This window comes from Nomascus leucogenys, chromosome 21 (genome assembly GCF_006542625.1).
Source record: "Nomascus leucogenys isolate Asia chromosome 21, Asia_NLE_v1, whole genome shotgun sequence".
Lineage (NCBI taxonomy): Eukaryota > Metazoa > Chordata > Mammalia > Primates > Hylobatidae > Nomascus > Nomascus leucogenys.
In genome coordinates this window covers 44,251,895-44,276,886 of record NC_044401.1, presented here as the reverse complement: position 1 = coordinate 44,276,886, position 24,992 = coordinate 44,251,895, and the positions used below count along the sequence as shown (strand labels likewise).

General features: G+C 49.4%; 1 protein-coding gene across 8 annotated transcripts in view; it reads left to right on the top strand.

The window, feature by feature from the left end:
• Positions 1-24,992, top strand: part of MYLK (myosin light chain kinase) — a 285,888-nt gene that overhangs the window by 240,928 nt on the left and 19,968 nt on the right. For 6 of the 8 annotated variants that reach the window (XM_030802237.1, XM_030802244.1, XM_030802243.1 and 3 more), the window contains 5 exons: positions 7,710-7,742; positions 7,840-7,933; positions 9,484-9,687; positions 16,374-16,591; positions 18,689-18,812. In XM_030802237.1, coding sequence (XP_030658097.1) covers positions 7,710-7,742; positions 7,840-7,933; positions 9,484-9,687; positions 16,374-16,591; positions 18,689-18,812 — 673 coding nt within the window. Of the gene's footprint in view, positions 1-6,802; positions 6,810-7,709; positions 7,747-7,839; positions 7,934-9,483; positions 9,688-16,373; positions 16,592-18,688; positions 18,813-24,992 lie in introns of all 8 variants that reach the window. The other 2 variants (XM_030802242.1, XM_030802240.1) reach the window with 1 other exon arrangement.

The following is a 24,992-nucleotide window of genomic DNA, read 5'->3' as shown; positions in this document are numbered from 1 at the left end:
GCATAGGAGTTCAAGCAGGCCACATGTTCCTCTTCCACCCTCCTCCCCTTCTCTCCTCTTGTATCCATATTTGAGTGTCTACTTGGTGTCAGATTCTTGGAACACAAAGATAAGACATGGAGCTTAAAATCCAGGGGAACAGAGGTGTGTGTGGCTAACTGTAATGAGAAGGGACGCATGCTATTATAGCTGGGTGAAAAAAGAACCAAAGGGACATAACAGAATGCATGGAGCATTTTTCCATGGAGACCAAGGAAGGCTTTCTGGAGAAGGTGACACTTAGTCTGAGTCCTGGGAAAAGGGATAGGATTCTAAAAGGCAGGGAAGATAAGGAAAGGCACTCTACAAGAGGAAACAGCATGAGCAAAGGTTACAAAGCAATGGCAGTGTGTGGCATTTTCAGATGCTCGTGTGTGGCCAAGGCATATGTTGTGTGAGATAGAACAGGAGGAAGTAAGACTAAAAGGGCATTTTAGGTAAAGTTGTGAAATTCATCAAAGATTCTCAGACAGGGGATTGAGATGATTAGATCTGGTTTTTAGAGAACTAGGGAAAGAGTAAGGCTTTGCTATTCACAGTGCAGTTGTGGACCAGCAGCCTTGGCATCCTGGGAGCTTCTTAGCAAGCAGACTCCCCCAGGCCCTTCTGGGCCTTGACTGAAAATGATCCACTGCTTGGGGGTTCAGATGCACACGAACGTTTGAGAAGCACTGGAGTGGCAGGTGGGTCAGAGGAGATGAGACTGCAGTCAGCCATACCAGATGGGCCTCTGGGATGACAGTCCAGAGGAGGGATGGAAAGGGCATGAACTTCAAGCCTCAGGAGGTAGAGTTGACCATACTTGATGACTTGTTCCATAGAGAGTTGAGGAAGAGAACTGGAAGATTCTAAGATGACTTACAGTTCCTGGCTGGGGTAACTGAACACAAATTCAAGAGCCAGCTAGAGGTTTATTGTTATAATTCACCATGGCTAACATGTATTGAGCACTTACTCTAAGCTTACGATGTGTTAATCACTTTATATGCATCATTTCATCCAATCCCAATAGCCCAATGAAGCAGATACTGTTATTACCCTCATTTTACAGATAGGAGAAATGAGATTTAGAGGGGAGAAGCTACTTGCCCAACGTCACAGAGCTTGTAATTGGTGAGGTGATGCTCACCAATTGGTGAGCTCAGAGCTGTCTGGCCTGAAGCTTGTGCTCCTTTGGTTAGGCTGAGGGAAGAGGTCAGGCTGTCTTCCAGGTTCCTGACTTGAGTGACTTGGAGGTTATGTAACAGGGAGTCTGGGAGGAGAGGGGAGCTGTGGTTTCAGCCCTGCTGATTTGAGGCATCTGAGGGATAGCCAAGGGAAGGTATCCTAAGACTGTTGGGTCTAGAGCCCAGGAGAAAGGTTTAAGCTAGTGTTGCAGGCTTGGAAGTCTTCACTATTTAATTAATAATTGAAACCATGGGCATTGATAAGGTTACAGACAGTGTGGTAGAGAAAGTCATTACCAATACCATAAAGAAGGAGCTTGCAGTACCAGGAGAAAGGACTGAGAGGGGAGAGAACCAAGAGGAGGCTGGAGTCTCAAAGAAACAGGGGAGGGAGAAGGTGCAAAGAGGGCTTCGTGAACTGCATCCAATGCTAAATAAAGATGAAGGAGATGAGGACTCAGAGGGTCTTTGGATTTAGTCCTTTGGTTGGTAGTGATCTTTGTGATCAAAGTCTGTAGAGTTTCCACTGAGTGAAAAGATGGTTGCCCTGGTTAAGGAATAAATGGAAGAAAGAGACCAGAAGCATGGAATATTATTTCAAGAAGATTTATGTGAAGAACAGGAAAAGGACATTGTAAATTTAGGATAAGAGGCTGGGCGTGGTGGCTCACACCTGGAATCCCAGCACTTTGGGAGGCTGAGGCGGGTGGATCGCCTGAGCTCAGGAGTTCAAGAGTAGCCTGGGCAACATGGCAAAACCCCATCTCTACTAAAAGTACAAAAAATTAGCTGGGCATGGTGGCATGCGCCTGTGGTCCCAGCTACTCAGGAGGTTGAGGCAGGAGGATCACTTGAACCCAGGAGGCAGAGGTTGTAGTGAGCCAAGATTGCACCACTGAACTCCAGCCTGGGTGACACAGTGAGACTCCATCTCAAAAAAAAAAAAAAAATGAATTAAAGAATATAGGATAAGAAAAGGTTGGGGGTGAGGAGAAGGTGGAGGGACATCAAGGGAAGAGAGCTCTTGGAGATAGGAGAATGTAGAGCTGTGAGGCAGATAGTAGAAGACTCAAGTATCAGAGGAGACTGAGCTCCACATGCAGAGTGTCACTTGAAAACCAAAACTGATCACTAGGTGAGAATGTATTTGACTCCTTCTAATTACAAGGAATTAGAAATCAAGTGAGGCAAATAGTGAACCTGAGCAAAGCTCAGAAAGCGAGAAAGTGAGCAGGCCTGGCATCACCAGGGAGCTAGAGTGATTGTGAGTATGGAAACTGTCATCTGATTCAATGACCCTGTTTAGTTTTGAAAAAAAATTTGAAAATTAGGTACAAAACAGGTATTAAAACTTTACTTTCAATTAAACAAGGGCCCCAGAAAGAAAGTAAGTTAGGGTACCAATGGAAAACATACCAGCTTTACAATTTTATGCTAGCAGCTGTGTGTTGAGCGGCCTTTACCCATTGAGCCATGTCAATATGCGTAGAGCAGGTCTCCTTGAGAACTATGGTGCAAGTCATGGAGGTATGATGCCTGCTCCTGGGATAGCTTTCCCAGGGATCCCAACCACTAGCCACTCCCAAATGTCTGTCGGGGGACACCGAGTAACAAAACTGCCATCCCTGTCTTCTTACACACACACACACACACACACACACACACACACACAAAAAAAAAAAAAAAAAAAAAAAAAAAAAAAAAAAAAAAAAAAAAAAAAAAAAACGTCCCTCTGAAATGAGCAGAGTGGGGGCTGCATAGAGTGTGGGTCCCGGGGGGGCAATCAAGTTCCAGTCTGTGGTGTTAGGATGTTACTTGGAAAAGTGACAGGAAAAGGAATAAGATTGCAGTGTGAAGAGTTCATTGGCTGGAAAGGAAATCGTCCAGGTCTGTGCTATGGTGTAAAGAAGGAGAGACTGGAGAATCCCTGACTAACCCCAGGCAGCAGGACCAGAGGCCACGGGAGCTGCAAGGTGTAGCCCCCAGGGGTCTAGGCCAGCCGCTCCCAAGGCTGTGCGGAGACTGTGCTGGGAGGAAGAGCTGGGACTGCCTGTCTGGGGCAAGTGGCCTCTCCCTTGTTCCCTGCCATCAGCCCGCTGAACCCTCTCTGGGCCTTCAGACTCACCTTCCCTGCTGCCACCCTTCCCAGCTGGGAATAGACAAAGGGCAATGTTGAAATCACTTGAAATCCAGAGGGGGGGTGTCCAGTCCACCCAGGGCTTCCAGATGGGAAGCTACTCCCCAGCTGAGGCTGGCTGGATTACCAAGGGGGAGGAGGAAAAGGGCAGAACAGTTGGCAAGTGTTAGGCCTCAGGGCAGAGGACTCTGGTTGAGGAGATTCCAGGCAAAATTCCTCTGTGGTCTGCTCAGATGCTTGTTTTTTATAAAGCTCCATAGGCCATCCCTCTGCTGAAGAGGGAAATGGCTCTCAGGGAAGTGGCGTGTGTTTTCACGCGCGCGCGTGTGTGTGTTGGCAGAGAGGTGGGATCAAGTGAGAGGTCATTGTAGGTCATTTCTGTGGAGCAGGTGGGGTGGGATCATATTAAAAAGGCAGTGCTGATTAACCCACACTCCATGAAGCCCAGCTAATGTTGGCTCTGACCTTCACCACTACCACCACAGCCACTGCCACTCCTGCCTCTCGCTCTTCTACTTCATTCTCATGCCTCATTTGCATCCCTGTTTGTACCCTAGCCCTCATCCCACATCCATTCACCACGTGTTCTGTGCCCCTCCTGTGTTCTAGGCACTGCCATGGGTACTGGGGATACAGGGGGGGACAAAGCATGGGTTCCCCATGGAGCTCCAGTGGCTTCTGTATCTCTATGCCGGAGCCACTCCTAAGACTAGGGTCCCTGAGCTGACAATGCACTCCCAAACCCAAGTGCACAGAGCCAGAACCTTACCACAGCCCTGCTCCCTCCCAGCGCAACCAGTTCTTGAACTGTACTCCTCCTCAAATCCTGCTGCTACTCCATCCCTGCCCCTAACCCTAATTTGTTCTAGTCTGTATAATTGTTAGCAAAACAGCTACTGTGACTGAGGCTTCTTGCAGAACTGGAGCCTCCTTGCAATCCCCAGGACAGTTCAAGATATAAAGCCTGTACCGCTCCCATCCCAGGCTGCAGCTATGCCCTGGCCTGAGGCCGTTTCCGGGGCTGGGATGCCCTCTAGTGTTCTCTGGGTGTGCAACAGTCCTTGGCTGCAGGAAGGGACAATTCTCTGTCCAGGGCACTGACTGAACTTGTGCCATGTGAGGGTCCCGAGCACTCAGCTGATCCTCTCCCAAACACTCCAGGGTAACGAGACTCTCATCTGTTTGCACAAATATCTCAGAACCATCTTCCAAATAGCCTTCCACTTAGCTCATGGATCTCATAGCTCATTCTGAACAGATTTTTTTTTTAAGTTCAGTGGAAGACCCTTCCCTAGTGGAAAGATGGAAACCAGTTCACCTTTCTCAACAACCCTTTATGCACCAAGAGCTCTGCTAATTGAACTGTGGTCTTTCCTCTACTTCTCTCTCACTCCTCCCCTTGTGGTCAAATAGAAGAGAGGCAGGACAAGAAGGGAAAAGCAGAAGGGGATGTAGAAGCCTGGAATCTTTCTCTTTTTTAAAGAGATCGGGTCTCCCTCTGTTGCACAGGCTGGACTTGAACTCCTAGGTTCAAGCATTCCTCCCGCCTCAGCCTCCCGAATAGCTGGGACTACAGGCACTTGCCACTGCTCCCGGCTTAGTCCGGAGTCTTGATCCAAGTTTCTTGCAGCATAAAGGAACATAGTGCACTAGAAAGAGGGGCTGGAATTCCTTGAGAATGATCTAGGTCTTTCCCCCAGAGCATTAGCAGGAGAATCAGACCTGCTGCAGACCTCTGGGGTTAGAGGTGAAGGTGAGGCTTGGATGTGGGCTCATGAGGGAGGCCAGAGGCTAGCCCTGTGGCTGTCTACCTGGACTCACAGTGACAGGCAGGGGCCAGCTCTAGGACTGGATGCCCCCTTCAAGGCACACAGAGAAAGTCCCCTGCTGCCGGGCCATTGGCAAGACTGCTCCTCCTGACACCAGGCCAGGAAAGCTGCCCTCTCCTTTCCCTCTCACTCTGCTGCTTGGAATACACTGGTCTCCATGCCACGCCAGGAAAATGTGGCACAGGAACAAGAAATAAAGGATGCCTCAACTGGTGAACCACTATATCGGGCAGCAGCACCACAGGTCAAGATAGGGGTCTCCCTGACAGTAAATAGGATGATTCTGTGTTGAAGACCTAGTCCAGTGACTGGTCCACCTGGTGTCCCATCACTCATTGACTCCAATATTTTTGCTTCTCTTAAAACCCTGTTTATAATATCACCACTGAACTAACCTAAATGTCTATTGGACATACTTATTATTCTAGTGGTACCTCTCATGTGAGTTCCATATCCCTCCAGCCTTCCTCCTACGTGAGGTAGAACACTAAATGGTTCCCCCAAGGTGCAGTAGTCATGAGTTGATGAAAAGTCCGAAACCCGCATCTCACCCTTGGCAATTGTGTGATTCTCTTTAAAGTCATGTCCATTTTAGACTTCTTTCCCAACCTCAGAGGCCTCACCTTTTCTGATTAAGATGTAGCCCTTCCCTTCAGTGGCCTTGCATGCCACCTCCAGCTCCATCATGGCTTTTGGACTGCCGGCAGCCAGAGCTCCGGGGCAGGCACCCAGGGCGCTCTCAACAGCTACCCAGTACTCACCCGTTTGGGGCCCGTGCACACTTTGCCCTGTGACAGCATCTGACAGCCCGAGCAGTAGATTGAGGAGCTGCTCTTTCTGTCTTGGGTTTTAACTATGTACTTTAGGGCTCACCACCCTAAAAGGTAGAATGATCAGATTCTCCTGAACACTAACTCCGTTCCTGGCTTCTAGTTGCATTGCTCTCAGGTCATCCTTTCCACCTGTGAATTGGACAATGCCACTCTTAACTCTCCAACATGTGGATTTAGGAATATTGACCAGTTAGGCCCACATCCCGACAGCAACCGTGAAACCCACCTCAGAGACTTCAGCTAGACTCTATCTGGGTGTCCCTGTCTATCTCATCCTTTTTTATTTTTCCATGGCAGCTTCCTTTCTGTGATAAAATACACTTTCCAATCCCATTCATGTTTAGTTTTAGTTTTTTTTTTAAAAAAAACTAAGCTTTGTCAGCAGCATTTTAAGAACTCTAGACACACACTCACATTCACACTCACACCAGTACACCCACACTCACACTCATATGCCACCCTCACACACACACACACACACACACTCACACTTTAAAAATCCTTTTCCTCCCTCTATGCTTTCTCTCCTGTCTTTGTTTTGCTTCCTCGGGAAACCTCCCATTCATTGTCCAGCTGTCAGCCAGGACGCAGCCCAGACGATGGCTGAGGAACACACAGCACACGACGAAGCGTGGCATCCAGAGCTAGCCAGGGCCAGAGACATCAGGTGCAACCCTTCCTCTTACAGATGGGGAAACCAAGGCCCAGGAAGGGAAAGGCAATCAGCCAAGGTCAGGAAGCCAGAGTGGCTCGATTGTCAACAAACAAACCTGTATCAAGGCAAAGGAAGGCCTGGAGCTCCGAAGTGGATGTGCTGTGCTGTGCTGGACGCCCCCCTGTTCCGGGGAACCCCTCCTGCTCCCCAGACCCTGTTCACTCCTGACGTGGCCATGGGAGCAGCTGGCATGACTGTGTCCCTCGCTGCTCTGCCTCACAAATACCTGTTGGTTTCATTTGTGTGACGTCACTCGCCCCTTCGTTGTATTCCATCATTTCCTCTAAGACACAACTCAAAGGCTATTTCTTCTAAGGATAATTGCTCTCACTTACAATTGCCCCATTTTGTGTCACCCTCCCCTGTTGTGTGTTCACTTTGAACCATGGTGATATGTGCGTGATTATGGTACACTTTGTAAATTGTTACTTCAAGTATATATGTTTTTGCCTCTTGAACTAAATTATAAGCTACAAGAAAGGAGAGACCGTGCCTTCTGTGTAATATGTTTTGAATGCCCACAACAACTGACATTCAGGATGCTTGGTCCAATGCTGGGATGCTGTCAACAACATTCAACGAATGGCTACATGGATTTGACACTAGAAGCAATTATAAGTTGCTGACTTTTGGGCCAGGGCAGAAAGAGACTGTCACAGTTGTGTGTAGGTTCTGAAAGTCAGGAAGGGTTGGGTGAGATGTGGAGAAGGGTATATCTGGGGACCATGAGGCTAGAGAGGATGGGACAGAGGGGAGACCTGGTGGAGAAGTGGAGCTGAGTGGAGGGAGGAGCCTGGCACCTGCCAGTCTGCACCGGGCCCTATTTGCTATGTGGACTGACCAGCCCCAGGGGATGCCCAGAGCTCTGGGCCTGGTAGTCGTCTGCCTGAGGAGGCTGAGGCCTGGCAAGGCCCCCAGCACATCTTGCTGTCAGTGGGCCTTCAGTACTAATCACCTGTGTCCTCTCTGTCCTTCCTTGTGCCCCCCCAGAGCCGAAGGATGAAGTGGAGGTGTCAGACGATGGTGAGTGCAGCCCCCGTCCTCGGGTCAGGCTCTTGGGGTAGAGGGGGCTGAGTGGGGGCATCTGAGACTCACACCAACCCTGACCTGTGCCCCACAGATGAGAAAGAGCCTGAGGTTGATTACCGGACAGTGACAGTCAATACCGAACAAAAAGTGTCTGACTTCTACGACATTGAAGAGAGATTAGGATCGTAAGTGCAGTGGGAAGTTGCCCCTGGGCTCCCAGGCTGAGGGTGGTGCGGGTCTCACAGTTAGATTCAGTGCCTCAGCTTCCTGTTGCTCCCTGGGCCCTGCCTCCTCCCCAGACTGAGAGTCCTGCAGGATCCAAAGGACTGACCCACGAAAGCATCACTCACTCACCCAGGACTCTCTGCAGAGTTGCCCATGCGGTCCTGCGCCGTCCCAGCTCTGCAAAGGCTGTGGGCAAGTCCTTCTTTTTCTGTGCCTCTGTTCAGGGCCCAGGACCAAAATGAGACACAGGGAGGGGAACAACACTCACTGGGGCCTGTCGGGGGAAGGCAGGGGGTGTGGGGAGCAGAACATTAGGGAGAAGAGCCAATGCATGCTGAGCTTAATACCTAGGTGGTGGGGTGTTAGGTGCAGCAAACCACCATGGCACATGTTTACCTACGTAACAAACATACATATCCTGCACATGTACCCTGGAACTTAAAAAAATAATTTTTAAAATAAAATAAAATGAGAGGACTGGATCAGATTATCTTTGGTATCCCTTCCATTTGATCCACAGAAGTCAGTGGAGCCTGATCAGTGCTCACTGTAAAGCAATGCCTGCGTTAGTGCTCCATTAAATGCACAGCAGTCATCAAGCTCCCTCATGAACTTGGCTCGCACTGCTTACTCTGGCTTCTCCCTGGGGCATGGAGGACAGAGTGGGCTCAGACCCCAACCCTGAGCCAAGCTGTTCATCTGCCCTTAGCCCTGTCCCTGGAGAAATAGAAGAGGTGGGAGAGAAAGGAGTGGGACTCCACTTGTATTTCCAGCGGTTTCTGGGAAATGAAGGAGTGATGCAAACCGGGTAACAGTGTCAGAAAGAAGTCGGTGCCATCACAGAGGAGCCCCACTCTCCCCTCTCTCAGCAGTGGGAAGCAGGACCCTGCCTGGGCCATCACCAGGGGATCAGTGGTTGGGAGTGGAAGGAAGGAAGGCAACTGCTCAGTAATTCTCTGCATTTGGGAAGGGCTGTCTCCACTCATCTTCATGGGTTCCACTGCAGGGAGGGGAAGAGATGCCATCAGCCAAGGTTGACAGTGGGTTTGTCAGCATTAGAAATGTGCTTCAAAGGCCAGGTGTGGTGGCTCACGCTTGTAATCTCAGCACTTTGGGAGGCCAAGGTGGGAGGATTGCTTGAGGCCAGGAGTTCAAGACCAGCCTGGGCAACATAGCGAGACCCTATTTCTACAAAAAAAAAGTTTAAAGATAAGAAAAACCAAATGTGCCTCATTGCTCTAGAGCAGGAGGAGTCTGGGCCTTTCATAAAGGCTGATATCTTAGATTTTATGGGCAATATGCCTTTGTCACAACTCCTTAGCTCTGCCACTATAGCACAAAAGCTGCCATAGACAATATGCAAACAGCCAAGCAGGGCTGTGCTCCAATAACACCTTACTTATAAAAGGAGGTGGGCCAGATCTGTCCCATGGGCCATAATTTGCCAACCCTAAGTTAGTGGAAAACTTGGCTAAATGTGGCTTTTCTCTCCTCCCGCTTTCATTTACAGTGGGAAATTTGGACAGGTCTTTCGACTTGTAGAAAAGAAAACTCGAAAAGTCTGGGCAGGGAAATTCTTCAAGGCATATTCAGCAAAAGAGAAAGAGAATATCCGGCAGGAGATCAGCATCATGAACTGCCTCCACCACCCCAAGCTGGTCCAGTGTGTGGATGCCTTCGAAGAAAAGGCCAACATTGTCATGGTCCTGGAGATGTGAGTGGCTCACTGCCAGCAGCCTGGGCACCGCAGGGAGCCCCCAAATGTGTCTCCCCTACTGCCCTACCCCAGCCACCTCTGCCCTGAGATGGAAAGCACTGCAGACAGGAGTATGATATGTAAGATGCTCACCAGCCATACAGCCAGGCCTGACCAAACAGAACCGAAGGTCTGTGCACAGTGCTGGCCCTGAGCCTTTGAGCGCCAGCCCAGCTGCAGCCCTGTGCTTATTTCCAAAACAAACCAGTAGATCTTTGAGGACCCTGGCACCTTTCTCACCCTCATCTCCCCATGAAAGGGCCAAAGCTATCCCTAGGCTCCTTGGTTTCATTCAGGGCATTCACACCTGAAGGTGGTTTAGGGGAGAGACCGGGCAGCTTCCTGACTTCCATGTGAAAGATAAGGGGGGCCCCTGGCTGGGAGCTCGAAATCCAGGATGGAAGCCTCGCTCTGGTCCTCAGTCCCCTCCTGTGTCTCCACATGCCCCTGGTCTACTCTTGTTTGTACTCTTTGGACTTCTCACTCACTAAAGAGTGGTGCTTTCCCTATGGGGTTGTACAAAGGCAGGGGGACTGTCAGATGACCTCCAGCCAAGCCTTTCCCAGAATCCATTGTTTCTTCTGCACCTGAATCCTCCACCTCCCTCACCTCTGAGCTGTTGGTGCTTGTGTGTACACACCCACACACACACACACACGCACTCACACACACACACAGTCAAGCATGCACACTGGCATCAGCAAGCCAGGCATCCCTCACAGCATCTGCATTCTTAACAGTTTCCTTTTTTACCTGCATTTTTAGAATATATGCTACAATCACCTCAAAAAATGTTAGGAAATACACAGTGAAAAGTCTACTTTCCACCATTATTCCTGTCTATCCTTTCCTAAACACCACGACCATCACCAACACAAATGGACAGCTTCATTGGCTTTTATCTGTGTCCTTCCAAAGTTTCTCTATGAAAATATAAGTGTATACACACACACACACACACACACACATATATTCTTATTTTCTTGCCTTTTAACACAAAAAGTAACTTCTTATACTCACTATCATATACTTTGCTTTTTTAGTTTGGTTTGTTTGTTGATGTTGTTGTTGTTTGAGACGGAGTCTCACTCTGTCACTGAGGCTGGAGGGCAGTGGTGCCATCTCGGCTTATTGCAACCTCCGCCTCCCAGGTTCAAGCGATCCTCCCACCTCACCACAGGCTCACGCCACCTCGCCAGCTAATTTTTGTATTTTTGTACAGATGGGGTTTCACCATGTTGCCCAGGCTGGTCTCGAACTCCTGGGCTCAAGCGATCCATCTGCCTCAGCTTCCCAAAGTGCTGGGATTACAGGCGTGAGCCACCGCACCCAGCCTACTTTGCTTTTTCAGCAAATTACTATGGGAGTTAGTCCCATCTCACTACCTAGTGAGCTTCCTCATTCTCACAGCTCTATGGGGTTTTGTTGTATAGAAAATCACAATTTATTTAAGCAGCTTTCTTTTGATAAGAGATTGAGTGGTTTCCAGCCTTTTGCTTTTACAAACAAGCATCGTTTGTAACCTTGTGCACACATCTTTTCACTCATGCCTGTGAATATCTATAGGATAAACTCCCAGAAGTGAGGGAGAGCTAGGTTAAAGGGTATGCACATTTGAAATCTTTAGAGATATTGTGAAATTGCTTTCAACATCCTTGAAATGCTCATGCTGAACTTCGGGGGTCGCTGTCCTTTGGTGAGGGCTCTATCAGCATCTTGGAATTCTTTCCCGGGAAAGTTGAGGCCAGTAAGCCATCCCCAAGCTGTAGATATGAGTGGAATATTAGTATTTTCTCTCCCCTCATGCCATTAACATTCTGGCACACAAGTATTTACTTTCCGTATGTGTTCCTTAGGAAAGGCAATAGTGGTTAAGAGTGTAGGCTTGAGTCAGATGAACCTTACCTCAAATCCCAACTCTGCTTCTAACTTGTTATTTGACCTTGAGTAAGTTATTCTATTGTACCAATCCTTAATTTTATCATCCATAAATGTAGATACGATGCCCACCTCATGAACGCTGTGGGATTCAATGCAATAACGCATATAGGGCACAGTGCTCTATAATGGGGAGTTAGTGTTAGGAGTATGATACATTGACTTTTTTTGTATCCTGGTTTTTTTCCACTTAAAAGTACTTTTTGAGCATTTAACTTCCAACAAGGTGTTGTGGAACAAATCCTTCCTAGTATTCAGGAAGCGTGGCTTCAGTTTCTGCTACTATTGAGTCATGATTTTGCAATTGTCAAATCCTACCAGCATGAAGAAGTACTTGGATTAGAACAGTCAATCTCAAGATGCCCCTTTTGGTTATAAAATTCTAATATTTCATGGAACCATAAAAGATGCAGTGAAGAATTTCCATTCGTATCTTACAATCTACATTCAGCCCCAAATTCAGACTTTCCTCCCCATTTTCAGGAAATACGTAGCCCACATCTGTGGCCTCATTCTTTATACCCTCACAATAGCCCCGTGGGCTGCATCTTTTCACATTTATTCTAGAACAGGTTGCTTAGTCCAGGCAGTATGGGCACGTGAGGACATGTGGAGAAATGCCTTATCTTTAGAAGTTAAACCTTGAGCAAGTTCTTGAGAGGGTGCAGGGAGGGCAGGAGTCACAGGGCCTGGGGAAGGCCAGGCAGCAGCACCAGTGGGCAGAATACCATACTTAGCTTGGAACTGGGAGTTGGCAAGCTGGATGGAAAAAGCAAAGAGAAAATGTAAGAAAGCTTCAGCTGGTCTGGCTTTCATCCCTCCACCCCATGCCTCCCCTGTGGACAGCAGCAGGTCTTCCATGCCCAGATACCAGAAGATTTGCCTGCACTTGGGACCTTGGCCAGGTCGCCAAGAGTAGGAACTTTGTAAGAACTCAGTCAACCAAAGAAGAAGGGAACAGGTTCATACTGCATCTATACATCTCTTCCAGCTTAAACACTCTAAGACTTGACCACTGAGAAGGGAAAGGATGGTTTTCACCAGTGCAATGTGCTAACCTTGTTGGATGGAGAAACTGAGATTAAAAGAAGGATGATGCCTGGCGATAGAACAATGGAAATGTATTCCAGGGTCCCAGCCTTAAGTTCAGTTGCCTCAGATCTAGTGGGAAATAGTAATGAATGTGTCTTCAGCCTTTCTGACTTCTGATTACTAGATGAGCCCCCACCATATAGCAGTTTGGTCTGACACAGTGGTTCCTTCAGGCCCCTGGCCTACTTGGGATTGTCCTTTTGGAAGTGCTTGGGACATGCCAGGTGATGTTGGGACCCTGAGCATTGAAGATAATGTGAAGTTTAAGCTGCGTCATCCATGGCTCATCTCATGTTTGTGCTACTATTAGCAAAATTTGTCAAAGAACGTTCCAGCTGGCTGCCATAGGGCAAGGAGCAGAGGGTCTTGAGTCCCCTGATAGCACCATTCCTTCTTGCTTCCTATGAGGGCTAGCCAAGGTCTAGGGTTTGGAGGATGAATCTGATTTCTTAGGATAGGGATCACTTATTTATTTAGTCATTCACTCACTCACCATTAATTTATTAAGCCTAATCTTGGCCCTTGGCATTATCCCATTTCTGTGGGTGGCAGTTGCTGTCTATCAAACCAATATTTTCCACCCATAGCATTGAGTATTTTGAAGAGAAACCCACAGAACCATTAATCCTGCCTGTTTAACCCCTTCCATCTTAGAAAGTTGAACCATAGGAACAGTTTTCAAAATATAATAAGTATGTATGAATAGGATTGAACCTATTTGAATTTATATTGAATAGGTTTCCTCCAGAAATGCAGCAAGAATTATCTCCATGGCTCAGATTCCCACCACTCATTGCCTCAGACGTTTCCAAGGGCATTGAAAACAATGGTTGCTTGCTTTTTCAGAATATTTAAAATTTAAATGTAAACATTTTGGAGCACCTTGTCTGTGCCAAATATAGTCGGAGGCAAATAAGGGTCTAGAGGTGAGCTTGGCACCTGTGATGTATTCAGAACTTCAAGGCAAAGCCAACTTGATACAGAAAGTGCAGAGACGAGGCCATGGACATAAGGCCATGGAAAGTGCAGAGACAAGGCTGTGGACATAAGGCCATGGATGCCCAGTGAGGGAAAGATCATTCCATGTGAAGAAATGGGGAGCGACTTTTTCAGAGGGTGTGAATTTCAGCTGGTCTCCCAGGAGTGGTAGTTGAGTAAGCCAGTATTTCTCAAACTTGTCTGATCATAAGGATGACCTGGAGTAATTATTACAAATATAGATCCTCAGATCTCTCCCAAGACTTTCTAAATCAAAATCTCCAGAGGAAGAGCTTGGGAATTTGTATTTTTAATAAGAGCCCCAAGTGATTCTTTACATAGAAAATTGATCATTAATATTGAGCATTGACTGTGTGCCAGATACTTTCAAGCACTTTACCTGTGTTGACTCATTTAGTCTTTGAAGCCACCCTGTGAGGTGAGGCTGTTTTTAATCTGCATCTTACAGATGAGGAAAATGAAGCACAGAGATGTTAAGAACTGGCTGAGACCTAAGAATGTACATGAGAGTTTGACTTGGTAGAGAGCAATAGAAATGGAGGGCATAAGGACAAGAGCGCCACCTGCTGGCCATTTGGGGACCTTCTTCTCAGATGGGTTTTAAAGTGTGAGTTCTAGCTCCCTCCAGCTGTCACTGGCACAGACTGACCTTCTCCAGTTCAGCCCTTCCAGAAGTGAATGTGTGTGTCACGTGGCAGAGGCTGTGGTATGCTGGGCCCCACAGTGCATCCCTGTCTCTCTCCTGCAGGGGTCAGTGACAAGATCCACCTAGCCCACCACAGCTTATCAAACGATAAGTAATAAGTGTTGAGCACCTTCTGTGTGTTAGGCATGATACTTTACAAAGGCTCCTACATTCCTAAAAACTCTGTGAGGCAGGGATAGATAAGGAAACAGGGGCTCAGAAAGGTTAAGCAACTTGCCCAATGTCAAACAGCTCATAAAAGGCAGCAGCAGGATTCAAACTCAGCTCCTTTCCTCTTCGTGAGGACTCTCTGTAGGACAGGAAATACCCTTGCAAGAGGACAGGTCCAGAACCCACCCGGCCTTGTTCAACTGGTGGACCTACAGGCCACTGCAGAAACATGAGCTTATGACTGGGTGACAGAGACCCTGTCTCTACAAAACATTTAAAAAATTAGCCAGGTGCGGTGGCACATACCTGTAGTCCTAGCTACTTGGGAGGCTGAGGCAAGGGGATGGCTTGAGCCCAGGAGTTCAAAGTTATGTTGAACTATGATCACAGAACTGCACTCAAGCCTGGATGACAGAGCAAGACCCTGTCTCAAAAGCGAAAGAAAGGAAAGGAAGGAGGAGGGGAGGGGAGGGGAGAAGGAGGGAGGCAAGGGAGGGAAGGGAGGGAGGGAGGCAGGCAGGCAGGCTGGATGGAAAGAAGGAAGGAAGGAAGGAAGGAAGGAAGGAAGGAAGGAAGGAAGGAAGGTTGGTTATAGGCCAGGCATGATGGCTTATGCCTGTAATCCCAGCACTTTGGGAGGCTGAGGTGGGATAACCGCTGGAGACCAGGAGTTCCAGACCAGCTTGGGCTCCCCTCCCCTCCTCCTTCCCTTCCTTTCTTTCGCTTTTGAGACAGGGTCTTGCTCTGTCACCCAGGCTTGAGTGCAGTTGTGTGATCATAGCTCAACATAACTTTGAACTCCTTGTCTCTACCAAAAAAAAAAAAAATTGAAAAAGAAAAAAAGAAAAGCAAGCTTACTGATATCTGGGTGCTGCATAAGTTACCAGAGAGATGCTTTAAACTTGCTAAGCAGAGACCAAGAAAGGTGGGTCAGAGGGCTAGGACAGGGGAACAGAGAGGACTTGTGCAACTCAGCTGGTGGGGCCATGCATTTGCACTGAAGGGCAATATGCTGACGACTGAGACCCCGGGGCAGTCCCTAGCAGAGGATGCATGCCTGTGGCTGCAGAAGCAAAGTTCACTAGAAATAGCCAGGATCCAAAGCCTATCCAGGTAGAAAGGATTACACAGCTGGGGTAAGGAAGGGGTCCAAGGGAGACCAGTTAATTATGACTGCAGGGAGTAAACCAATACTATAGGCCTGGCCAGAGTAAGCAAATCTGTCACGGCTGTAGGTATAATGAGTTACAGCCAACTAATTTTAGAAAATTTGCTGAGGCTCATTATTGAAGATTGAAGATATTTTTCCATTCCTGGCTATGCAAAACAAAGGCTTGTGGGAACTGTGAGTATTTTGAACTTGAGTTCCCTGTGACTAAAAGACATGGCTAGGGTACCAGAATGTTCCCTTAGGCATATGTGGTCATTTGAGGGAAAGAGACTGTTTAGAGGTCACTCTTTTTGCTAAGAAGATCATGTCTGGATCTCTGTGTTCACACCCACCTCTGAAACTGCCTAGCGTAGATGCTTCCCTGAGTCCCCAGCAGCTTAGAGGGTGCAGGGCAGAGTTCCCTGATGGGAAACCAGGAAGCCCTGACCCTTCTCCCATGTTGGAGAGTGGGGATTCAGGAATTGCCCATCACCCCCATTCCCTGGGCTTTCCTGCCAGTTTTCCTACCCCCAGTCTACCCTGGCCAGACTCCCTGCCAGCCTGGCTTCCATGAGCTTGTGGCCTGACCTCGTGCACATGTTCCCACAGCGTGTCAGGAGGTGAGCTGTTTGAGCGCATCATTGACGAGGACTTTGAGCTAACGGAGCGCGAGTGCATCAAGTACATGCGGCAGATCTCAGAGGGGGTGGAGTACATCCACAAGCAGGGCATCGTGCACCTGGACCTCAAGCCGGAGAACATCATGTGTGTCAACAAGACGGGCACCAGGATCAAGCTCATCGACTTTGGTCTGGCCAGGAGGCTGGGTAAGGCTCATCTGCCTTTCCCATGGACACCAGTGTGTATTGCAGTGGCCGTTTCCTCTCACACTGAGTGTGAGAGGAAACATACAGTATTGGGGCTAAACCCAAGACCATGAAGACTTCTCAGGTTCGAATCCTACCCCTACCACATACTAGATGTGACAGTAAGCCTCAAATTCCCCATCAGAAAAGTGGGATCATAGTAGGACCTAACTCACAGATTTGTTAGGAGGATCAAATGTGTTAATATAGGTAAAGGGATGGGAAGAGTGCCTTGCACATAGTAAGACTGCTTAGGTGTTAGCTGTATATATGATGATGATTATCCCCTTTTGTTTTTCACTCTGGTGCCATTAGCAGCAAAAGTCATTTTGGTGATGGTGGCTCTGCACATCTGCATCATACTGTACAGTTTCTAGAGCACTTTCACATAAAAAATAATCCCTATGATTCTCACCATGAGGTGAGCAGGGTAGATTTTATGAGCCCCAACTTGTAGACTAGGAAACAAAGGTTCACAATAGCTTTGCCCAGGAGGTCCCACTGTGAGCCAGGGGATGTGCTGGGATTGGAACAAGGACCCCAGACCTTGCTCAGGGTGCTCTGCAGCACCTCTGATTCTTATGCTAGCCAGGAGAGAGGTCACAGAGGGGGAGGTGGTCAGGGTCTCAAGGCCAGCCCTGAAAGCACTTTGGCAGGTGCCTGCCTGGCTTACATTCTGCCTGCATCCAGCCCACCTCTGCAGCCCTTTGATGTCCCAGTGATTGAGGAAACAGCTTCATCCTCCCTTCTCAGCCACTGCCTTGCTAGCAAGGAGCCCTAGGGCGGGGGTGAGCTGGCTTTATTTCACCACCCTGCGGGGAATAGAAAGGAGGGGCCAAATGAATGCCACCCAATAAATGCCTCCTAGGACGCTCAGTGCTGGCTGAGGCTGTGTTGGTCATACAGAGGAAAGGGGCAAGGGGAGGCGAGGTTCCGATAGACTATGACCGGTCTGGTGGTCAGCGCAGTCAGGTGAGAAACATGCCTCAGCGCTGGGCACATGTGCCTGCTCTGCTCTGCTCACTCCTGCTAACAGGACAGGGTAGGGGCAGTGGCTGGCATACAGGGCCTGCCTTTGAACAGTGACCACCAATAAATTAAACGAATAGAGAGGCCGCTGTCCTCAGGAGTCGGCAGTGTCAGAGCCCAGGGAACACAATGTCCAGGGTCCACTGATGAGGGATATTGTGGGAACGACCGTGTCCACCAAGGACCAGAGAACTGAGAAGTGGCAAAAATGTAGCAGAAAGGGCTGGAGGCAGGAATTGGAGCAGAGCTTTCACATCTGAGGGCTGTTAAATGCTTTGTTTTAGAACATTTGCTATGAGCTCTGCGAAGTTAAGCAAGACCAGATATAGCCCACAGGTACCTGCCTTTTGCACATATTAACAGGCATCTCTGGTCCTTTATGGCCAAGAGGTACCACCCTGGGGTTGAAGCCTCTCCCGACTACCCTCCCAGTAGCTCCTGAAGGACAGCCATGAAGCTGCATGAGGAGTAGGAGAAGCAGGAGGGAGGAGCAGTGGTAAGCATGGCTCAGGAGTCAGACTACCTGGGCTTGAGTCCTGGCCACCACTTGTTAACCGGGTGGGGAAATCACTGCACTCCCCTGGGCCTCACTCATGTCCTCAGTAGCACGGGCATTATACCTACCCCTTAGGGTGGGTAAGAACCCTTGTAAAGCTGCCGGTGGGGTACATAGGACATAGTGAATGCTAGAGATTATTATTAAGCATAAGTCACAGTCCCTGCCTAGGGGAACTAACTCATGAGAGAGACTCACAAAAAGACCATTCGGGGCGGGTGCTTTAATGGCCTCTTCTCCCCCTGCCCACCCTGCACAGGACATTTGAGGTGAGTGTGCAGTTTGTTGGTTTCACTGACATGTTGACGCACCTGTTTAACAAGGAGGTCAGATGTCTCTGTGCCTGTTCTCTGTGCCGAAGCCTGTGTCTGGCCCCTCCCAGGTTGGGGTCAACACACAGATTCGGGCAGCTGCTGGCCTCAAGGTGGCTCCGTGATGTGCTGGCAATTTATCCTTCTCCATCCTGGTTTCAGAGAACGCAGGGTCTCTGAAGGTCCTCTTTGGCACCCCGGAGTTTGTGGCTCCTGAAGTGATCAACTATGAGCCCATCGGCTACGCCACAGACATGTGGAGCATTGGGGTCATCTGCTACATCCTGTGAGTCCTGGGGCACTTGGTGGACTGGTGGACCACTTGGTGGACCAGTGGGTGGGGGCTGAGGGTTCCACAGGAGGGTCCCCAGGCTGCCCTGCCATTGTCATGATGGGGAGCCCGCCCCAGAGTCAGGAGGGTGGCAGGCTCCCCTCCCATCTCTGGCAGCCCACCCTGCTCCTGGGCTCCCAGGGAGTCAGTAGCATGCATATTCTGTAGCATCATGTAGCTACACATGCCAAGATCCCCATTCTGGGTGCTCACTGTCCCCAAGGCTGGCCAGCCTGGGGCCTTTGGTCAGGAGGGTGGGAAATGTGGCTGGCACCAAGTAATAAAACCTCACTTGTGTGAGTCTACAAAGAAGGAGAGCAGGAGGCCAGGGGCGAATCTCTGGGCATCCTCATTGTCTTCAGGGCATAGCACTCCATCCCCATGGCATGGGGACCCCAACTACCAGCCTCATCTCTGAGTCTAGTATATGGGTGAATTAACAAACACTATTGATGATCGAGCCTTCAATGGGACTAACAGATAAAAGAAAGTAACACAGTAATTAGAACTGAAAAATCAGGTGGGAAATCCAAAGCCATTTCAATGAACAATAATGCAGGAGAGGGGAGGCCAGCCATCTAGGCCGGCGCTTCACAAACATTAGCATGCCTGACTCACCTAGGTGGCTCCTTACATTGCAGGGTTTTTGTTCAGGTCTGGGTGACCTGGAATGCCACATTTCTAACAGGCTCTAGGTTTGCGAATGTGCTGGTTCAATGACTGCGCTCTGAGTAACAAGGCTTGAGAACACTCTGTCGGTGGGGTCTGGCTGCTTTAGTCCCTGAAGCCCCAGGGTGTGGACAGTCATTAGTCTCAGAACTTGTGTGGCAGCCCCTGAACCTGTGTGGCCACATGCAGTTATGGGATGGTGTCCCCAAAGATGCAGATGTGTATGCTTTCATTCGATAATGTTTTTACTGTCAAAAGGAAAAATTTAACATTTTCATAGAAAATGAGGAAGACCTCTATGAATACTTTCTTAGACCCCTGAGGCCTTCAGACTCCAGTGTGAGAGAAGGTTCTGGGCGATTTGCACAGCCAGGTTTAGAAACCAGTGTTACAAAAACTTTAGCAGAAGTGGGGTGACTTTTGTACAATGTGACTTTTTCACATGCTCAGGAGCTTTACTCACTGTGGCCTGTTAGGACAGTCCCCTCAGTGGAACCTGCGCCACAGGCATTGTAGCCCAGACAGTTACCCTGTTTCCTGCCTGGGATTAGCTCCACCACCACAGCCTTCCCCGGATCAGCAGAAAAACCCCGGGCCAAGTGTGCATTTCCCTGCCTGTCTCCCTGCCCCGCCCCCTCTTGGAGAAGGAGCGCTGACAAGTGAAGACAGCAGCTGGACTGGAGCTTGACTCCTGGCTCCCTAGATAAGTAAGGAACAGCAGGGTAGGGGGCAGGGCCAGCCTGCCCCTTTCAGGGCGGCCCCAGGCCTGGGCAGTGCTAACCTCTGGCCCTGGGAAAAACACCAGACCCTTGAGAAGCAGTCCTTGGTCAGCTCTCTCTGTTCAGCCCCAGCTGCCCTGTGGTCTGACTTGGTCCCAGGGTCCCCCTCCAGCCATCATGGAGACTTGCCTTACTGTTTATTCTTCAGTGGGTTTTCCGACTGCCATGGCATCAGGATCTTCTGCAGCTACAGATTTTCGCATAGGACCTTGTTTGATCCTCAGAACAAACCCAAGAGTGGGTCATGGCAGGGATTCCATCTTCATGTGGCGTTGAGGTGACAGAGGCCAAGGAAGCCCATGTGGCTGCCCACTTCCCACAGTTGGGCCAGGGGACCAGTCATCCCAGTCTGCCAGGATACGGGACTTTCGGTGCTAACATGGGAACAGTCCCAGGCAAACCAGGACAATTGGTCTCTCTACCGGTCAGTGACAGAGCAGTGACTAGACTGCTCACTAAGTTTTCACCTGTGTAACCTCTACCCAGATCAAGAAACCAAGCACTGCCAGGCCCCCACAGCCCTCTGGCGCCCCTCCCTGTTACCAACCCCCAGAGGTCACCATTACCCTCATGGCTAATGTCAATGAAATCATACAGAAAGAAGTGTCTGGCTTTTTTTGCTTGACATCGTTTGTGAGATTCATTCATAGAACTATGTGTCACTGTAGACTGTTTATTCTCAGTGTTATGTAGTATCCCATTGTGTGAATATAATCCAGTTAACTTATCCATTCTGCTTTGATAGGCTTTTGAGTGGGTTCCAGTTTGGCCATTGGAAGCATTCTGGTTCACGTGTTTCAGTGAATATATTTGTACATTTCTGTTGGATATATAATCTAGTACTAGAATAACTGGGTCATAGGGCACTTTATTGTCAAATGAGAGTTCTTTTAGGTGGAGGAACATAGTAATTTGGGCACTATGCTACCTTGTTTACCAGATTACTTTTAAAGCGAACTAGGGCAGAGTTTTGGAAATGGGAGAAGATAGCTTTGATGCTGCCGGTGCTTGGGCAGAAGGGTGTCAGGAAGGAGGAGGGGTGTGTGTGGCAAGGACCCAGGCCAGGTGGCACAGACTCAGCCTGGATCAATCCTGTGCCACATCTTAGCTCCTGGACCCCCACTGTGAGCCACTGCCCTCTGGGGCTTTTCCAGGCTGGCTCTTTCAGCGTGGATGGAAGTCAGGGAGTTCCCCTCCCAAGCCAGGGCTCTCAGCAGAGGGTGGTGCTGAAAACAAACATTGGCGCCAAGGAGATGGTTTCCTTTAAGCTCCTGCTATGCAGAACTCCAGAACCATGGCTGGGAGCACCCAAAAGAGGCTCTCTGGTGGCCCTCATGGCATCCTCCGCCCCACTCTGTCCCTCTCTTTGGAGCCTAGTCATCTGTCGGGCAGTCCCTGTCAGGGCAACTTCCACCTTTGTACCAGAGAGCCCCTCCTGTTCTCCTTTCTGGGGCTAGTGAGAGATGGAGAGGCCAGGGAGTTGGAAGGGAAGGCAACAGACCGTGTCACCATAGGACGATGTGACTTTACTCTCTCCCACCCAGCCCAGCCATCAGGGCAGTTCCTGGCCCTATAGGGAAGGAGCAGGATGGGGTCGTGGAGCCCCCACACTCTCACCTCGGTTCCTGAAGGAGATAGTAGGTTGTGTGAGTACCTAGAGACCTTCTGAAGTTAGCAATAGCCATGTGGTTTCTGGCAGGAAGCGAGAACACCAGAGAGCTGGAGGCCACACTTCCATACGGAAGAAATCCTAAGCCCGCCTCCGTTTAAGAGCCCTCCTCCCAGGCCGGGCGCAGTGGCTCACGCTTGTAATCCCAGCACTTTGGGAGGCCGAGGCGGGCGGATCACGAGGTCAGGAGATCGAGACCACGGTGAAACCCCGTCTCTACTAAAAAATACAAAACTTAGCCGGGTGTGGTGGCGGGCGCCTGTAGTCCCAGCTACTCGGAGAGGCTGAGGCAGGAGAATGGCGTGAACCCGAGATTGTGCCACTGCACTCCAGCCTGGGCGACAGAGCAAGACTCCGTCTCAAAAAAAGAAAAAAAAAGAGCCCTCCTCCCCCTGCTGTCTCCCTCCCCTACTTCCTGGACTTGGTACTTCCTTGCTACCTGTGGGGAGGCCACAACAGCTCTTCTCCGAGCCCTTCCCTCACCCTATTCCACAATGCCTTCTCTCCCAGCCTCCCTCAAGCCAGAGTGAACCAGCAATGGCTGCTCTGCTTCCTCCTCCTGTCTCTTCCTGACCAGGCCCAGCAGCACAGCCTTCCCATTCATGCTTGTTTGTTTGTCCAACACCCACCATGGTGCAGACAGCTGTCAGCTGTCCCTCCCCACCCTGGTGTGTGGTCAGGAGATGCCAGGAGGGAGGAGAGGTGTGTATGGAGGGGAGGCAGGTCAGCTCTTCCGGTGACAGCTGCCCAGTCAGCTGAGGAGGGGTCACAGTGCCGGGGCATTGGGGGCCTCCTCAGACCAGGGTCTGGCTGCAGGGCTCCTCAGCCAGATCCAGTAACCTCTGCCTTCCCCACCTGGGGCTGCAGCTGCCCTCTGTGCTGCTGAGCCTGGAAATACGCTCTGATTCCAGCCCTAGGATCCCTGTTCCCTCCCCAAGCCCAGCCACCACCTTCAACTTATACTAACACAACTAAACCCCAGGTTGCTGCTTCCTCAGCCAGTCCACAAAATGATGCACAGCTCTTCCTGTAGACCTACTCAGCCCTCTCCGCTCTCCCACCAGAGTATCAGATGGCTAATATGGATACAAGACTAACCCCTTCCTAGCAGTCAGTAGTTCCATCAGCAGATATGTGGTCCCCTTAGCTGGCCACTGGTACAGTGGGGGCATCTGTCTGCTGCTTGAAACACAACACAGAAGCCAGGTGCAGTAGTGTGCACCTGTGGTCCCAGCTACTCAGGATGCTGTGATGGGAGGATCACTTGAGGTCAGGAGTTCAAGACCAGCCTGGCTGATATAGTAAGACCCCCATTTCTTAAAACACACACACACACACACACACACACAGAAATGCCAAGAGGCATTTCTGCACCCTCTGCTCTCCTAACCTTCTGCCCCCAGAGCCAAACAGGCCTCCACATCAGATTCCCTGGGGGAATTTCTTTTGTAACGAGCTGAGAACTAAGAAATTAGAATGCCCTGCATTCATGACCATTGTGTTTCATCAGCACAAAGACTAATATTTGACCATTAAAAATCAATGTGTAGAGTCTGGCTGTACTTGATACATCCAGTGAAGAAAAAGTAAAGCATCCAAGGATTTGCCCAGACTGATTACAATTTTGTGAAAAACAGATCAATCCATTAGTTAAAAACTAGATAAGACCAGGGAGATAAAGAGGTGTTTTAATGCTAACATTATTTGTTGACTGGTTGATTTTTTTAACAAATAATAACTATTATCTAGCTGGGCGCAGTGGCTCATGCCTATACTCCCAGCACTTTGGGAGACCAAGGTGAGTGGATGGCCTGAGCCCAGGAGTCTGAGACCAGCTTGGGCAACATGGCAAAACCCCATCTTTCTACTCAGGAGGCTGAGGCAGGAGAATGGCATGAACCCGGGAGGCGGAGCTTGCAGTGAGCCGAGATTGTGCCACTGCGCTCCAGCCTGGGCGACAGAGCGAGACTCCATCTCAAACAAACAAACAAACAAACAAACAAAAAACCCATCTCTGCAAGAAATACATAAGGTAGCTGGGCATGGTGGCATGCGCCTGTGGTCCCTGCTACTCGGGTGGCTTAGGTGGGAGGGTCACCTGAGCCTGGGGAGGTTGAGGCTGCAGTGAGCCATGATCACACCACTGTATTCCAGCCTGGGTGACAGAGTGAGACTCTGTCTCAAAAAAATTAAAAAAATAATAATAATGACTATTTTCTAAATAAAAAGACAAGGCTGGGCACAGTGGCTCATGCCTGTAATGCACTTTGGGAGGCAGAGGTGGGAGGATTGCTTAAGCTCAGGAATTTGAGACTAGCCTGGGCAACATGGTGAAACCCCATCTCTACCAAAATACAAAAAATTAGCCAGATGTGTTGGCACGCACCTGTGGTTCCAGCTACTCAGGAGACTGAGGTGGAAGGATCGCTTGAGCCAGAGGTTCAGTGAGCTGAGATCACACTACTGCACTCCAACCTGGGCAATAGAACAAGACCCCATCTCAAAAAAAAAAAAAACAAAACTTAAAAGACATGATCCCTTATGCAAATTCTGGCAATAAAGAAAAAGTTCCCCAAAAAGGTTTTTAAAAATCCTGTAAAACCCCACCACCCAGCAACAGCATTACTGAAAATTCAAACACCCTCTTTGTCAACATGCTGTGTATGTATTCCATTTTTTATTCGAGACACGTGCTCTTTAATAGGGAGAATGCTGGGGGAACTTGGGCAGGCGAGGAGCCAGGCAGGGTGAGGAGAGTATTTCAGATGGATAGGCTGCCAGGAAGGAGGAGTGCCAGAGGCCAGAGGCGAGGAGGCTCTCCCTGACTGTGCCCAGAGTTGCAGAGATTAAGACCTATCTTTGCAGGATTATAGTTCCTAATAAGGAAAGGAGGTTTGCAGAAGGGGAACTTTCTGCATTCCACAGCAGGGTTGTTTGCTTTTCCTGCCATCTTTTGGAGTACTGCCGGACTTCCCCCCTCTCTGTTTCCAGTGGAAAATGTAAAGAAGCAGCAGGTGG